Here is a 17,317-nt window from a genome sequence, read left to right on the forward strand (position 1 = left end):
ACTCTGACCCGGAGTGGTAGTACCTGGTAGGATCCCAACTATGGGTTAAATAGAAACCGACTTGAAAACAACAAATATATTCTATTAAAAAGATTTTCTTCCGAATCTTTGGATTCGGCATTAAATAACTTGAAAAGGGTTGATATGCCGTAAAATAAAAACAACCAACCAACCCGCGATACAGCGATTTCACCTTACGATCCCAACTCCGGAACGGGATTAGTCACGTATACCGGGGTTCTACTGTATCACCATTAGTAAAGAACAGAAGAATACAAGAGAAACTCACTAGAACGAAAAGCTTTCATGGGGGTGGGGGGAGACACAAATAGCAAGATCACTGGTAACGTGGAGAATACAAGAGAAGTCAACACTATCATACATTCAAAACTATTATTACTTCAGCAGTGAAGGGTGAAAGAAGACTTGATTCTGACATAAAACATTATCAACTGGAATTAAAATTTACATTTCCCCGATTTTTTTTTTACTTTAGTGCTAAGTCGTAGTTTTTACAATTACGTGCAAAAGATTACCACCTTTGCTTCCAGCTCAGTAGAAGAAAGGTATCATTCTTTGTTCGTCTTCCTGCTCCGTGGAACAACCTGCTAAGGTTGGTCGTGTCTAGTTTAAAGTGGCATTAGACAAATACTCAGACTATAGGTGGGTGTAAATATCTTTTATTTGTCTTTTGTTTTATTGCACTTTATCTAATTTTGCCAAATAAATTACCAAAGGGCTAAATTTGGCTTAATAAATTACGCTACGATAATTGGCTAACGAAACAAATAATTTACATAACAAGGGGAACGACACGGCTGATTTATATACCTTGGACAATAGTTATTTAGTTACTTTTTAGCATCCAATTGTTCACAAATTTGTTTTAAATTCGCTTAGCTTGGAAAAGACACCTTCCTTCGCCATCGCTAACACAGCACACAAGGTGATGATATTTTGCGGGACGTGATCGGTTATTACTTAATATAATGAAACCACTTAAACGTATATAAATTCCCAAGTAGTGAAGCGAGCGTGACGTAACAGAAATAAATGTATAAATAGACATCGGGATCGGAGGAAGAAGTGAGGAAAAAGAGGCTAGAAAGCGCGTGTTGATACTTGACTTTTGCATTTTAAACTTTATTTAAAACATAAAATAAAAATAAAATTATAAAATCAGCAGTAGATTCTCTACAGTGCAATGTAGACTACAGTGTATTATTAACTAAGTCACTGCGGAGAGCCACGTGAAGCTGTCTACCGGTGCTTCAACTAGAGCAGCCAATTAATCGATTTGATTGAAAAAATGGGCGAGTTCACCGTTTTCGATGAAAATATATAATATGGGAATGTGAAACATTCGTTAATCGTCATTCAATCCCGGGAAATGTCGGGTGTCCCTTCCAGTAGCGTATTATAATAGTTGCTTGCCGTAAATGGTTCATTAAAGGCTGTAAACATGTTTTTATTCAAACTGTTTGTTTGTTTTTTAGTTTTTGTTTTTTTGTTTTGTTTTTTAGTTTTTCTTTTATCTGTGTTGTTTATTACTATTTTACATTTACTTATCTTTTAAGAAAACGTATTTCTATATCTATACTCTTGCTAATGTGTAAGATTTGTCATGCTACAAGATGATGACTCCAAACGATACCAACCATGGAATCGTTAATAAAAAGCACATTTTTTTTTTTGGCAATCTAACCATATTTGATATAAAGTTTACCATAACCAACAGACTAAGTAGCCATTGTTGAGATGGTTTGTTTCCTGTTGACTAAGGTATTATCTAGACCTGTGCGGTTCTAGGAGGTCCATTCTGCCAGGCTTTGCCTTTTCCCTTTCATAAGAACGGGTTACGTTTTTGCTAGCCGTCTGAGGCGCCCTTATCAGGGAATATCGATGGTGATACTCATGCATCATTTTTGCAGGCCAGAGTGCTCTTCATCTAGGGCGCTGGTTTTTCAAATTCCCCTTTAGTATATGTCTGACTTGTCCACCAAGTTTCAGTCACGAATGTCCAACAGCCATAGTTTTATCACCGTTTAATGTTAATCGACTTATCAACAGGAGGTGTGATTCTGAATGGGCTTCATGTTCACAAGATCAATGTAACAGAGCCGGCGACGCGTATGTAGCAGCAGCGGTACGATACATATGCAAATGACCCAGCCAATGCGCGAGGTGACGTAACGGCGTAAGAAAAGAAGGGGAAAAATCGGAGACAATAAAAGGAACCGAGTGGGCGACGAGAGCAACTTGGAAGCACATGTGAATGCGTGAGGAACTTTTAAAGCAATATGCAATAAAAAATTTGAACAAAAAAATGGTCGGACGACTGTGTACTGTGGAACAAGCTGCAGACATAACAGCGAAAAGTAAAACAGAGATTTGAAAAACTCGCGTGGCAGCGATTAGACTTGAGCAAGCGTGTCGACGTGGGAGGAGAAAAAGCATGTGTCTGACATGGCAGAGTTTTGTTAACTACATGACAAACGAAGAGACTTGCAGAACCAAGATGCAGGCGTAGTTCGGAAAGTACCATGAATAAATGACTTTTATTTCAACTAAACAAAACTGAGTTGAATTTCTATCTTTCTTTTGTTTTTCTTTGCGACTGTTTCTGCATGCAATGTGTGGATCCGAATGGAAATGTAAGAACAACGTTACATTAATTCTCGCCCCTCAGATTTTTATCTGTCGGATTATTTCAAATATAATGTTTATCAAACCAATCTTCACATACTATTTTTGGAACCGAAGAGAGCCATCACAGTCAAAATCAGGGCAGCGTTAAGAGATGTGTATGTCAAAGTTATTGACAAGTTTTGCGTCGTATCTAGATATACTTACCATTGAACGTTGATAACAACAAAGAATGTTGAACACTTAGGATCAAAACGTCGTGGACAAGTTAGACAAAAGCTGTAGTTTATTCGCACCAAATATGGTTAAGTCGCAAAAACGATTGTGAATTTTAATAACGATACATGGGTGACATTTTAGGGCGGTCATCTTACATAACTTATATTATTATTATCATATTTGATGATGCCAATATCTCATTGCAGGTTGCGTTTAAAAGACCGAAAATTAAAGTTAGAAACTTTTAAAAGGCGAAGACAGCACCTTTTATCTAAATGAGAAACAAAGTCATTAATGAGATCCGCCACAATAATTAAGTTCGGAAATCAACACGTGATTTGTTTTGGTGAAGGCTTTGCGCGAAACCAACCACACTTTTTAGTACAACCGCTAATCTCAGTCGGTGCAATGGCTGTCAGAGGACAGAGTAGACAATAGACCTCAGATTTGACATCTGACTTTTCTTTCTCCTAAATGCATGTCTTAACGAAGACCGAGAGAGCATCTCTTCCAGTGGAATAAACGCGCCCCAAATACCAACCTAGGAATTTCTACGTGCCGGCGCCGTATATACAGGTATCCAGCACTGGCCAGGCTTATCGTTGTTTGTGTATATATAACGCCAGTGTCTATTAATAAAACTTGAAAGACAGAATTTTTAATAATCTATTGAAATTCAAATCGACCAGACCAAATTTAATTTGGGCGAAATTTTCCGTTATAAGTACGGTTTTTAGTTTACCGGTGCAATTTTTTACTTTACCAGTATAAAATTTTAGTTTACCGGTGGAAATTTTTGTTTACTGGTACAAATTTTTAGTTTACCCATATAATTTTTTAATTTATCGAGATGTTTCTTGTTTTTGTTTATTTGTTTTTTGTTTTATTTTTACTTTACTAGTACAACTGTTAAGTTTGCCAGTTCAATTATTTTAATTTATTCATATTAATTTTTTAGTTAATCGGGAGAAATCTTTTTTTTTTCTCAGTTTTTTAGTGTACTGAGATAATTTTTTGTTTGTTTACCGTTGCAATTTTCATTTGAACAGTTCATTTTTTTTTTTTTAGTTTACTGGTACAATTTGTTTTTACTTACTAGTACATTTTTTGTTTGTGTTTAACGGTAGAAATTTAGTTTACCGGTATAATTCCGTTGTTTAGCAATACAGTTTGCTAGTTTACTGGTACATTTTTCATTTTACCAGTTCGAATTTTTGTTTACAGATATAAAATTTATACAACGTATTTAATTGTTGAAGAGATATCTGTACTAATGTCAAATTTATTTAAGTTTCTAAAGGTTCACTACTTTCTTTACTAATTTTAAGTATTGCTTTAAAAAATCTGCTTATATCAAGTATGTTTTTCGTACGCTCTATAATAAATAGCATGTAATTGTTCCTATTTTCTTGTGTTAAGTTTAGTACTAATATTTACACCGGTAACTTAAAATTTGTACTTTAAGATTTTGAGCATGGGCTCGGTGATAGGAAAAGGCGTCTCGTTGATTCCTTCATATTCAAGCCAAACTAGCTTCGGTGTCGGAGAAACATCGAAAATAAAATATTCCTCCGAAATAAAACAAGAAGAGAAACAGGAAGACGATTACGTTACGTGTCTGAGTCAATGGACAGATGAGGTGACGTACAAGTATATCGCTGTGGCTTTAACAGCCGACCTAGAAAGCAATCCTCGATCCAAAACGGGCGATCATCCAGACCCATCAACAGCATACATGTCTGATATCAGATTAGAAGAAGAAGAAGAAGAAGAAGAAGGGGGAGAAAATGAAGAGAAAGGGGAAGAAGAATCGTCGATAGATAAGATCGAACTCGGAACTTATTCGGAAGCAAATGATTATCTGCATTCGCCATCAACGGAGTCGGATTGCAGCCGAGTGACTGAAGAAAGTGAAGAGGAAGATAAATCGTGTTTGGAACTGGAAAATAAAATCCTCCAAGACTACGACCAGGCAAAAGCGTGCAGATCGTTGCTTTCAGAGGTGAGTAAATGTTTGCTTCTCAAAGTCATGTTACATTCATTCTATGTTTGTTTGTACACATCTGAGTATTCACATCGCTTGACCAATTGTCACCAAACTTGATTAAAATATCGGTCATCGTTTAAATTCTAACTGATTTAATTAAGAAATATCTAGGTCAAAATTCAAAGTCACGCTTTTTACCATAATTTCCATTCTGTTAACTGTAGCAACTCACTATTTGGTCCATATAGTAGCAAATCATTACCTTGCTCTTTGACGTTGACCTTCAAAGTTTGATCAAGTTTGACATTTTGATGAAATTTCTGCTTACGGTTTCAGTCAGAGGTATGCAGTCTCACAACTAGGTTAATTTATTTATTTATTTAAATTACTAGGATATCACAACAGGAGGTACAATAATTTGCTTGACAAAATTCTATTTATAATGTAGTTTTATAAACTGCTACAAGTGGCCTTTGTTGTCACTTTTGTATTTTTCATGGCTGATTAGAAAATTTTTATCAAAGTTAATCTACTTGCACGGTCTTACTTTAAAATACATCAGAGCAGTAATAATCATTTATAATAATAAAAATCTCCACTTAAAAACAAAACAAATAAATTAGTATTACATTGAAACATTAGCAACACTATCAAAACTCTGTCATCTAGTTCGAACCAACAGCGGTAGCAATGGTGTCAACGTAATAAAGTCAAATTTACCTGATTAACAGATCGATCTCTCATCAAAATTCAGGAAGAATCAACATCAAGATCCGTCGTCCTCTTGTTGTCTCTGTCTTTGCGTGTGAAAAACAAGGAACTGCAAATCCATTTGAGTGAAAATAACAACGTTGATTCTAAACATGTGCAGCATATTCCTTTTTGTGTTATGGAGTAAACCTTTCTTGACTCCGTATGCAATCACTGGATTGTAATGTTCTGGGTGACGGGAGTTGAACCACGGCCACCGAGAGTAAGAAGAAGGCCTGTTAACTGAAAAATGTCTGTAGGCAATGTAGGTAAGATTTGTCAGACTGTCAGTACTATATGAGGGCCGTTTGAAAAAGAGCAATAAAACATTTTTAAAAAGAAAAAGGAACACAGTTCGATTACTACTTAAACTGAACTTTATTCAATATAAAATATAAACATTAGCTATGTAAAATTAAGTAATTTTAAAACAATATACAATTTAATACTGATAAAACTGAATTATGAATTTAGGGAACAAACAATTAAAGAAACATTAAACAAATATTTTTTGGCCTTCGGAACAAGATCAGTGTAGTATCTGTTTTGATGCTACACTTTACCTTTTCTGTCTTCGGTCGGTGGAGGAGAAATCTTTCATGACTGAGATTATTTTTGTTCCTATCCAGAGTGCCACTTATTGGGAAGCTGGATTTTTTCCACAAGATTATATCTTGAAATATTTATATAACTATTACTTTAAATACAGGAATTATATATAAAGTTTTGGTTTTCTGTTCTTCTGTGTCCATTATTCCCCCATGTTTTTCATCAAAATGTGTAGCGTATTAGTTATCTCACAAGCCATCATCAGTGATCGCTCACTGGCAGTAACCTGTGGTGTTCCCTGGAGACCAAGTGACAAGTCTCCCCAGATTTCCAGTGTTCTCCACCTCTTGACCACTTGTGCAGATGATTGCATGTTATCGCAACAGCTGTTGTCACTGATTTCTCGTTGGCATCGGCCATTGGTGTTTCCTGGGGTTTAGATGACAAAATGCTTCCCCAAGGTACCAGATTTGAACTGCACACTTCCAGTGGAGATTTGGTCAGTACTCTCTCACCTCGGTCTTTCCATCCTCCCTGATCCTTCACAACTAGTTGGTGTGGTGTGGCGCCAGCCGATGTCATCCACACCAGTTTTTTATTATCATTATTATTATTATTATTATTATTATTATTACTATTATTATCATGATAATAATAATAAGGGTGCTTGTGCAGTGTATGCACCTGTATTTTAAATATTATTTTCAAGTTAAATTAAATTTTAGGTTTGTATTACTGTACACATAGATTCGAAAAAGTTGTCAAAAACAAATATATCACAAATAAACATTACCAAATGCAAGATAAGTTACTCTTCTACCTATCTGGGAAGGTTTTAGTGGTTTTACTCACTTTAAAACGTGTAATCGCTTCGAAAATCATACAATGTTTATCAATATATTTTAAAAAGAAAAATGTCGGCATGTTTGTAACATATCTTGCCTTTGATAACATTTATTTGTTATATATTTGTTTTTGACAACTTTTTCGAATCTGTGTACAGTAAAACAAACTTGTTATGTAAATTATTTACAGTTAAAATGTTATAAAAAACAAAAAATTGAAGTTTTAAATATATTTCAAAGAAATGAATTACGCCCCGTGCTAAAATATTGATAATTCACCAATCGAAAAAAAAAAAAAAAAAAAAAAAAAAACACCGCCGTGAAAAATGCTTATTTTAAAATATTTGAAAATACTCAGTGAAAAGTTTTATTTATTATTAAAAGAACAGACTGAAAAATATTATATAAAAATTGGGGTTTGTATTACTTTACACATAGATTCGAAAAAGTTGTCAAAAAAACAAATAAATGTTATCAAAGGCAAGATAAGTTACTTTTCTACATAACTGGATATGTTTTCAGTGTTTTTATTTAATGTAACATGTTTATTCAGCTCGAAAAACATACTGTGTTTACCGATGTATTGGAAAATTCTAAATGGCGCCCGACTCTCACTTTAACACGGTAAGTTTTGAAAAAGGTGCTATAAATATAAAATTAGACAAAATGCTGTTAGAAACTGGCTCAATATATATTACCGTGACATAGGTTGACATATATTTGGTGGTTTTTTAATAGTATTTTGTCTAGTTTATTATTTATAACACCTTTTCCCGAACTTACCATGTTAAAGAGAGAGTCAGGCGCCATTTTGAATTTTCCAGTACATCGGTAAACAATGTATGTTTTTCGAGCTAAATAAACATGTTACATTGAATAAAAACACGAAAAATATATCCAGTTTGGTAGAAAAGTAACTTATCTTGCTTTTGATAACATTTATTTGTTATATATTTGTTTTTTGAAAACTTTTTCGAATCTATGCAGTAAAAATAAATAAATAAATAAATAAATAAATAAAATGAAATATTCGACTTTCTCCAATAAAAATAAAAGTTCAAACACGAATTCACTTACGATATTTTGATTAAAATTATCCCAAATGTGCAATTATAATAATTATTTTCCGAATGGAGAATTTTTCTTTTTCTTTAGAACATACATGGACAATCGGTAACACATATTGGTAGCCATATTTTTTATGCCTTTTAGCATGATCACGTGGTTGAATACCGTTAGCTGTCTATGCCTACAACTTAATTAGGAAGTGACGTTACGCTATCATATGCATCGGCCTTCTTTCTCGGTAGCCACGGTTGTAATTTTGTACATATAATGAGGGGGGACCTCGCGCAGGTCAGACACTCCTGAAGAATGATCTTCGTTGACTGTGCAGGTCTGATTTGTTGGATAGCAACAACAACAACAACAACAATAACACCAACAACAACAGCAAGCAGCAGAAAACTGTACAATTATGATTAATTATTTTTTACATAGAAAAAAATGACTATTAATAGGTTGCAATATCTGAATTAACTTCGTTAAATTGCATTTCAAATCTCTATCCTCGACATAAGCTTTCTTATTGTTTGTTGCTTTGTTCACTTTCTGCTTCTTCCTTTAACACTCAAACTCGGGAATCTTTTTATCAAACTCTGAAATCCTTCTGTCGAACTCGGGAATCCGCACGGAATTTCAAACGGAACTTTTTATTTAATTCACGGGAGCTTCGTTCCATCAGCCATGACTGGGTAGAAGTCTTAGGTAATTCACAATTGTATTTTAAGTGTTGCCCACACTGAGGTTTGAACCTTCAAGGTCCAGAAGAATATAATTTTATAAATGAATTTTATCGAATACTCTCTCTCTCTCTCTCTCTCTCTCTATATATATATATATATATATATATATATATATATATATAGTCAAACAACCTCGCAGCTCACATGAGCCATGAAAGCCAACAACCCGGAAATCTATTTATTCTACTAATCTGGTGCAAATAGCCACCAATTCCACAAATATATGGAACTAGAGTACCTTCATGTTCTGCAAGGTCGCGATTGGCGTAATACTTCCATTGACGCCACACGTAACGAAGAACTGCCTTTTTCCCCTCCAAATCGTAGTCTTTTATTTATCCGTCTCAAATCTCGCCTGGTCACGTGGGCTTATCACGTTTTATGTCTTCTTACATAAAACCAGGCACACTTCTTGCGTTTTCTCTTTTTCCTTCTTCTTCTTTCCATATACGGGTGGCAGAAAGAACACACGTTTTGTCTATTTACGGTAAGGCTATTTGTGGCATTACTACCACACTTCATAAAATGCGTCGGAACAAATTGTATGGTTTCCTCTAAAAAATAACTGGATACATTAAATGATCACATGTAAGAAGGCTCGGAATCTGAATCTAACCCATGTATCCAATCAAACAAACCGACACAAATCAGTGCGTAGTATATAAATCTTCTGCAGGTTGCAAGATTTCTAGAACTCATCCAGCTAAAAGGAAAGGTTGGGTATACCCTATTATAAACAATATGGGTATAAGTAGAACGCCCTTCTTGTGTCTTTTTGGAAGCTGGTGTAATCTAGATCGCAGCGACCCAGGGGATCTATCATGTCATAAATCTTTTGGGGGAAGAAACACTTATTTTTGAATAAAGAAAAGAAAACGTTTCTGAATTTTTATCTCGATCTTGCAAGTATCAACTGCTATGGGACCAAGATTAAAGAATGTAGATGTATCGCTGAGAATGAATAACAATTTTCAGACGTAATCTGCACGACCCATTACCACAACTCCAGCACATTTACCTGGTTTACAAATATACGTATTAGCTTTATATACCTGTAATTTTATATATCTATCGCATATATGATCTAAATATAGTTTTATGTATCTATTTCATTTTATAACATACTAGTATTTCAGCCCGGCGTTGCCCAGGTGTTTGGAGGTGTATGCTGAGCAAAAAAAAAAGGTCAATTTTTTTAAACTTTGACCCATATTATGACCCCTTAACATTTATTGTTTTGGGCTCAAATCGAGTTATTAAATTAGATCCATATCCAAGGAACCTATATCTAAAATTTCAAGTGTTTAGACCCATAATTGTCGGAGAAGTTTGGTAGGGTTCTCAAAGGTCAAATCGTTGAACTTTGACCCCTTAACAGACAAATTTCTGGCCGAAAACCGATCGCATAGATATTGCCAAATTTCAGTACCCTGTATATCAAATTTCTAGTCTGTAGACTGAAAATTAACAAAGTTATTGCGAAGGAAAATGTACACAGACAGATAGACAGACACGTTCACTTTTATATAGATATGTATAAGTTTTTAATACTTTTACCGTTTTAAATCGCATCTAATTTCAGATAAAATTACTGTGATGAGTGAAAGCGTAGCTATATCGTTGGGCAAAATCAACGAACCTCGATTCATCGTACATACATTAACTAGTGAAAGTATATTGTTTAACTTGAAAAAAAAAACTCGAAAGGAGCAGGGGGTTTCTCTTCATTAATATTAGCAGCGGAAATGCAAAAATCTATCAAAAATCTAAAAAATATGCGTTTGCTTCCATTAATCATATCACAACTACATGATTAATGAAAGCAAATTATTTCATTACTTACATGTGGCAGTTTTATAAAGCCTGAAACCATATATGATATTAATCGAGTTTACGAATTACATTTTTCAAGACTTTAAAATATATATATCAGTTTTAATAACTTTTACAAATTATATTTAAGTAACTTACTAAACTTGAACACCTTACAAAATTTGATATCATATCGGATTTACAAATTATAATTGAGAGTCTTACAAAGTTTGAAGAGACTTACTTACGAGGTGCCTTAAATAGGGGCCCCTGAACATTGTCTGCTGATAGCTGTCTGTCAATGCATTTTTTTTTCGCTTGGTTAATCAATTCATGTCCTTATTTGTTAAAATTCTATCGGATCTGCTCTGAGCCGCAAACTGTCAACTGTGGCAAACTGAAATCTGCCGTAAACTAACTCAAAACATCTAAATATATTAGCTTCAAGATCAGAAATCTTATGTCCGGACCTTTTGTTTTACTTAGCCACACCCAGCTGACTATTCATTTTACTTCCGATATTTATCCTATCGCTTTTTAAGCCTTGTGACTCATTTTTAACCATTGTCATGGCTTTTTTATAGTCCTGACAAATTTTCCTTTTTATGAATCACTTCCTAACACTCTGCAGGGGCTTTCATACTTGCAAATATATGAGATTTCCATCATTCATTCTTAAGACTAATCTTAAGTGTTTTACAAAAACTTTAAATAGATACTTATTGATTATTTTTACAAATTATATATCAGAATATTGAGCATAAATGCAATTTTTAATAAAAGACGATGGTAGTTTGAGAAGGATTTCTGGTAAATAAACATGTGGATATTTATGAAGAATGATATCAATGCAGAAAACCGGAATAGTGTTAGAGAATTTAAACAAAAAAAATCAAAAACAATATATTAATTTCCGCAGTTCTCTATTTTTCAATAGATCTTTTACATGTTATAAAAGTAAATACAAAACTTACTGGTTATAGCCAATATTGTCTGCTCTTTTTCATTTCTTGTTTCTGCGTCGCGTACTGGTCGACAGTGACAAGAAAAATATGATCCATTCTGATTAATGATTATTTTCTTCTCGGGTTTTTGTTTGTTTGACCATGTCCAGACAAATATATATCAGATACCAGAAGTAAAAAGGAGTAAATGATCTTGACTATAACCGACTAAATGTAAGTGTTAATTTTTTTAATGCTTTCTGTGTTATCCTGTTATCTTTTTATGTGGTTCTCCCTTCAAACAGGCAGTCATCTTGGACGTTTTCTTTCTTTAGATAGACTGAACGTTTGTTTTCTCTTTTAGAGTAGGTGAATGTTTCTTCCGAAATATCAAAATCCTGTATTTTAATAATACTAACAGTAAGACTTTACTGTTATAATATATGAAAGAGCTATAGAAAAATATATAAATAATTGTGAATACATAATTGAAACATTGCTTCCGTTTGGTTTTCTTTTTGATTTTCCGCATTGTTATCATCCTTCATAAATGTACACATACTTATTCTTAATAACTTTTATAAATTATATTTAAGTGGCTTTTAGAACTCATGAATCAAGAATGAAACACGTCTATTTTTATTTTTGTATTTTTGTTTCTTCAACTTGAAAATGTACAAAAGTTAATCTGTATTATTTTTGAGAAAAAAATTTTTGATAATAAAGAAAGTAAACTTTCTGAATTTTAATACTATCCTTGCAAGTATCAATTGCTGTCAAGTTTTAAAAATTTAAATGCATCGTTGAGAATTAGCAAAAAATCCAGACGTAATCAATTACTTCCAGCACTCTTATATGGTTTACAACAATAAATGTGTTACATTTGATAGATTTATAAAATATATATTATGTTAAAATCACTTTATTATTCTAGAACTACTTGAATGACATTTAAGCTTCATAAATGTTATTTTCAGCTAAGTTCTCGCCGCAGTTCACGTCGACCGATGGGTATATTCGATGCTAATGGAGTCAGAGATAACTTCGTGACCGGGTTGGAATCCCTCGACTGACGGTAATCGTGACTCCATACACTGATAATTCCTGAAAGTATGAACCACTAGTGTCTGTATGTATTAAAAATAAATATAGTAATAATAAAATATATAACCTAAATATGATTTTATATATCTATAAAATTTTAAGATATAACTTAGAACTCTCATCTCTCACTTCTAATATTAATTGCTTTATTTAAACCGTGTAGAGCTTCTGCTATCTTGATAGATTTATTTGCTAAAATATTATTTGTATCTTTATCACTATTATTAATTATCTATAAAAATTTATGCCCGTATTTGGCATTTATAGGTGTTAAATTTCACTTAATTCGCGTGGCAATTGATGCTGACCCGGAGGTAATGTCCTCGCAAATGGAATCAAAGGTAACTTTATAGTTGAGTTTGAATCTCTCAACCAGTTGTAATTGTCCTTTCTTACACTGATGATTGCGAAAGCATGAAATACTAGTGTATCGAGGTACAAAAATAAGTATTAGTATTTATAACTAGCATTTACGCCCGGCGTTGACCGGGTATTTGGAGGTGTATGTTGAGCAAAAAAAAAACAAAAAAAAAGTGGTAGTAGGAAGGCAGGCTCGAACTCGTACCGCGAAGGAGGAAAAGAATGGGAAAAAAACGTGACGTCTTTGCTGTTACGACCACCGTCAAATTAAGGCTAGACAATGGAAAAGAGGGGGTGACTTTCGACAATATCGGCAAAAAATCAACCCCTCCCTGTAGAAAAGTGCCCAGTTGAGGGTGAAGAAATTAATGTTTTTAGCCAATTTTTTTCGATACATACATTTACATATTGGTAGCTCAAATTTTCGACCCAAACCGATTAAAAAGCTTGCCCTATCTCTGAATACCCTTTATGTAAAATTTCAAATGTTTAGACCAGAAATTGTCTGAGTAATTTGGTAGAGACCGCAGCAGTCAATTTTTTTTAAAACTTTGACCCCTATTATGACCCCTTAACATTTATTGTTTGGGCTCAAATCGAGTTATTAAATTAGATCCATGTCCAAGGAACCTATATCTAAAATTTCAAGTGTTTAGACCCCAAATTGGCGGAGGAGTTTGGTAAAGTTCTCAAAGGTCAAATCGTTGACCTTTGACCCCTTAACAGCCAAATTTCTGATCGAATACCGATTTTAAAAAATTTTCCTAAATCTCAGTACCCTGTATATCAAATCTCAAGTCTGTTGACTGAAAATTGACAGAGATATTGTGTAGGACAGATACTTTCAGTTTTATAGATATATAGATTATAAGCCTATTTAATATTATTAAAGTTGAGCCCTGTCTGAGAAACAAAAAGACAATTAATTAACGTCATGAAATGTTCATGATTTCCGCTCGTTTGAACATTCTTGATTGTTTTACTATTATGCCCATATTTGACATTTATAGTTGTTAAATTTCACTTATTTCTCGTGACAACTGATGCTGGATCGGAAATAATTTCTTAACAAATGGAGTAAAAAGTCATTTGGTAGCTAGTTTAGAATCTTCCGGCCAATAGTAATTGTCGTTTCCTGCACTGATGATTGCGAAAGCATGACACACGAATGTGTGTAGGTATAAAAATTATTATTATCGGCTCACGTGGAGCTTTAACACAAGTCAGCAAACAATCTGATCTGTGGTGTTCTCTGGAAGCTGAGTGACAACAAGTCTCTCCAGACGTCCAGCTCTCTCCTCCTCCTTCGATAGCATTTGCAAATAAATTTGCATCATCGCAACAGCCTCTTACCATTGATTTCTCGCTGGCAGTGGCCATTGGTTTATACTGGAATTTGAGTGGCACTGAGCCTCCCCAAGATCCCAGTTCTCTTCGCACTTGTCCAGCAGAGGTCTGGCCAGTGCTCCCTCCTCGGTCTTTCCATTCTCCTTGACCCTTCTCGGCTCTTTGGTATCACTTTTTAGGGGGGTGTGAAACAACGGAGAGATGCATGATGGGGGGTGTAGAACATGTAGATCTACAGCTTCGGTGTTCTTCATTCCCCGTAACGCTTCTTCGTTATATTGTCTTGTGTTATTCTCCGCATTCAAGGGTTTTCCTTAATATTTCATCCGTTTTCCTTGTCGTTAGGCGTTGTATTTTTGCAGCTATTCATCTGATTCCAATTTCTGCCATTCTTTTTTCCAGGTTTTTCGGGATTGTTCCTAGTGCTCGTACTATTATCGGTACTATTTTGATTTTCTTCATCATCCAAATCCCTTTTAACTCTCTGGCTAGTTCTGTGTATTTGCTTCGTTTCTCCTTTTCTTTCATATTCACCCTGTGGTCAGCTGGGACAGCAAAGTCTACGATTTGACAGGATTTCTCTTTCTTGTTAATTATTACGACATCTGGTCTTCTTGCTTCGATGGGTTTGTCCGTCTGTATGTCCATGTCCCATAGGATTTTCTGGTTCTCGTTTTCGAGTGCTGTTGCGGGTTTATGCTTGTACCATTTATCTGTATGCTCAAAATGCAGCCGTTTGCACAATTCCCAGTGCACCGCCCTCCCCACTTGGTCATGCCTGTTTTTGTATTCCTTTTGGAACAGTTTGCTGCATTCACTTACTGTATGGTTTATCGTTTCGTCTCTTTGTCCACAGAGTCTGCATTTGCTGTTTTCTTGTGTTTTATCGATCCTTGCTTTGATATGGTTGATTCTTATCGAGTTATCTTGTGCTGCAGTTATTAGAGATTCAGTTTCTCGGTTTATATGTCCTTTTCGCATCCATGTCCAGGTGTTTTCGTTATTCTCATCTTTTGTCATTCTTATGAATCTTCTGTGGAGTTGTTTCTCTTCCTATTTCTCTTTTCTCGTTTTGTCGTTTGTCTCTCTGTTTTCTGTTTTGTTGGTTTTCTCCGTATCTCTCGTTGCCATAATTATCCTTTCAGTGTTTTGCATTATGTATTTTTCTAGTTCTTTTTTCGTGTCCTTCACACAGTTTTCTATACAGATCAGTCCTCTCCCATCGTCTTTCCTTTTCATGTAGGATCTGTCAATATCGTCCTTTTGGTGTAGTGCATTATGCATGGTCATGAGTTTCCTGGTTTTCTGGTCGAGCTGTCTCAGTTCTTCTTTTGTCCATCCTATAAACGGTCCAGAGTATCTCACTAGTGACATTGCCCATGTATTTATACCTTTTATTAGGTTTCTGCTATATAATTTCGTTTCTAGGAGTTTTCTTGTTCTCCTGGAGTATTCCTTTCCAATTTTCTTTTTCATTTCTGTTGCTCTGATGGTGTCCGCTTCCAGAATTCCCAAGTATTTATAGTCGTCTTGTTCCCCTAGTGCCCTCATTTCTGTTTGGTTGGGTAGTTCCATGCCTTCTGTCGTTTCCAGTTTTCCCTTTTTTTATAACTAGTAGTGCACACTTTTCCATTCCAAATTCCATTTGGATATCTTGGCTGAAGATCCTGGTAGTGTTAATTAGTGTCTCTAGCTCCTTTTCGGTCCTTGCAAAAAGTTTCAGATCGTCCATGTACATCAGGTGGTTCATTTTTTCCTCTGTATTGGGGAACTTGTATCCGGTTTGGCACTTTCTCAGAATACTATTCAAGGTCATCATGGCTATGAGGAACAGTAATGGTGATAAGGAGTCTCGTTGGAAGATGCCTCTTTGTATATTAATTTCTGTTATGTGTTGTCCATCTGCTGTCAGTTCCAGTCTCCATGTTTTCATTGCATTTCCTATTACATTGGTGATCCCGCTTGGTATTTTATACATCTTTAGGCATTCTATTATTCATGCTTGGGGGATCCTGTCGTACGCTTTTTTGTAGTCGATCCATGCCATGGCTAAATTTTTCCTCTTCCTTTTTACCTCCTTTAGGATCTTTTGATCAACATATAGCAGATCATGTGTTCCTCTTTTCCCTTTTTGGCATCCTTTCTGTTCCTCGGGATGAGTCCACGGTTATTCAGTGAGTGGTAGATTTGTTCCATCAGTTGTGCTGTCAGTATCTTCCACATGGTGGGTAGGCACGTGATTGACCTATAAGTGCTGGGGACGGTTCCTTTCTCCGTGTCCTTCTGTAGCAGTGTGGTTCTACCTTTTGTCATCCAGTCTGGCACGTTTGCTTCCTGTATACTTCTTCTCAGGTTTTGGGCTAGCCTTTCGTGTAAGGTTGTGAATTTTTGAACCAGTATGCATGTATCCCGTCGTGCCCTGGTGCTCTCCAGTTTGCCATTTTCCTATGGTTTTCTTTAGGGTTTCCTTCCTAATTTCATTCGCTGTTCCTTCTTCTATTTGTTTTAATTCTTCTTTCATGTCTTTCAGCCATTCGGCATTTCTATTGTGATCTCGTCGCTCTTCCCATATGTTACTCCAGTAAAATTTTGTTTCTGTCGGATTTGGTTGTTCTGTTTTTGTTTTTCCTCCGTTCACATTTTGGTAGAATTGGCGTTCGTTGATTTCAAATGTTCTGTTTTGTTTGCATTGTTCAGATTTATATCTATATCGTCTCAATCTCGCTTCTTTTGCTTTTATTTTTTGATCCAGTTCTTCATGTTTCTTGTTTAGCCTCTCCCTGAGAGTTACATTTCCAATATTCCTTTTTTTTTCCACATTGCTTTCTTCCTGTTGATCATTTTGGTTTCTGTGTTTGGGTTTCTAGTCTTATTTCCCATCCAGGTTTTGTCGGTCCGCTTGTTCCCGGTTGTTTTTCTGATTTGAGATTCATACTTACCATTTGGTGC

At 35.0% G+C, this 17,317-nt stretch overlaps 1 protein-coding gene across 1 annotated transcript in view; it reads left to right on the plus strand.

The window, feature by feature from the left end:
• The first annotated feature begins 3,924 nt into the window (after nucleotides 1-3,924).
• The window catches only part of LOC145294248 (uncharacterized), a 65,456-nt gene continuing 52,063 nt past the window's right edge, over nucleotides 3,925-17,317 (plus strand). Inside the window, exon 1 of the mRNA XM_080141349.1 lies at nucleotides 3,925-4,867. Within this exon, the coding sequence (XP_079997475.1) occupies nucleotides 4,340-4,867 (528 nt within the window). The 5' untranslated portion in view covers nucleotides 3,925-4,339. The remainder of the gene's footprint in view (nucleotides 4,868-17,317) is intronic.

Source organism: Euprymna scolopes, chromosome 15, assembly GCF_053919585.1.
Source record: "Euprymna scolopes isolate OS-2025 chromosome 15, ASM5391958v1, whole genome shotgun sequence".
NCBI lineage: Eukaryota > Metazoa > Mollusca > Cephalopoda > Sepiida > Sepiolidae > Euprymna > Euprymna scolopes.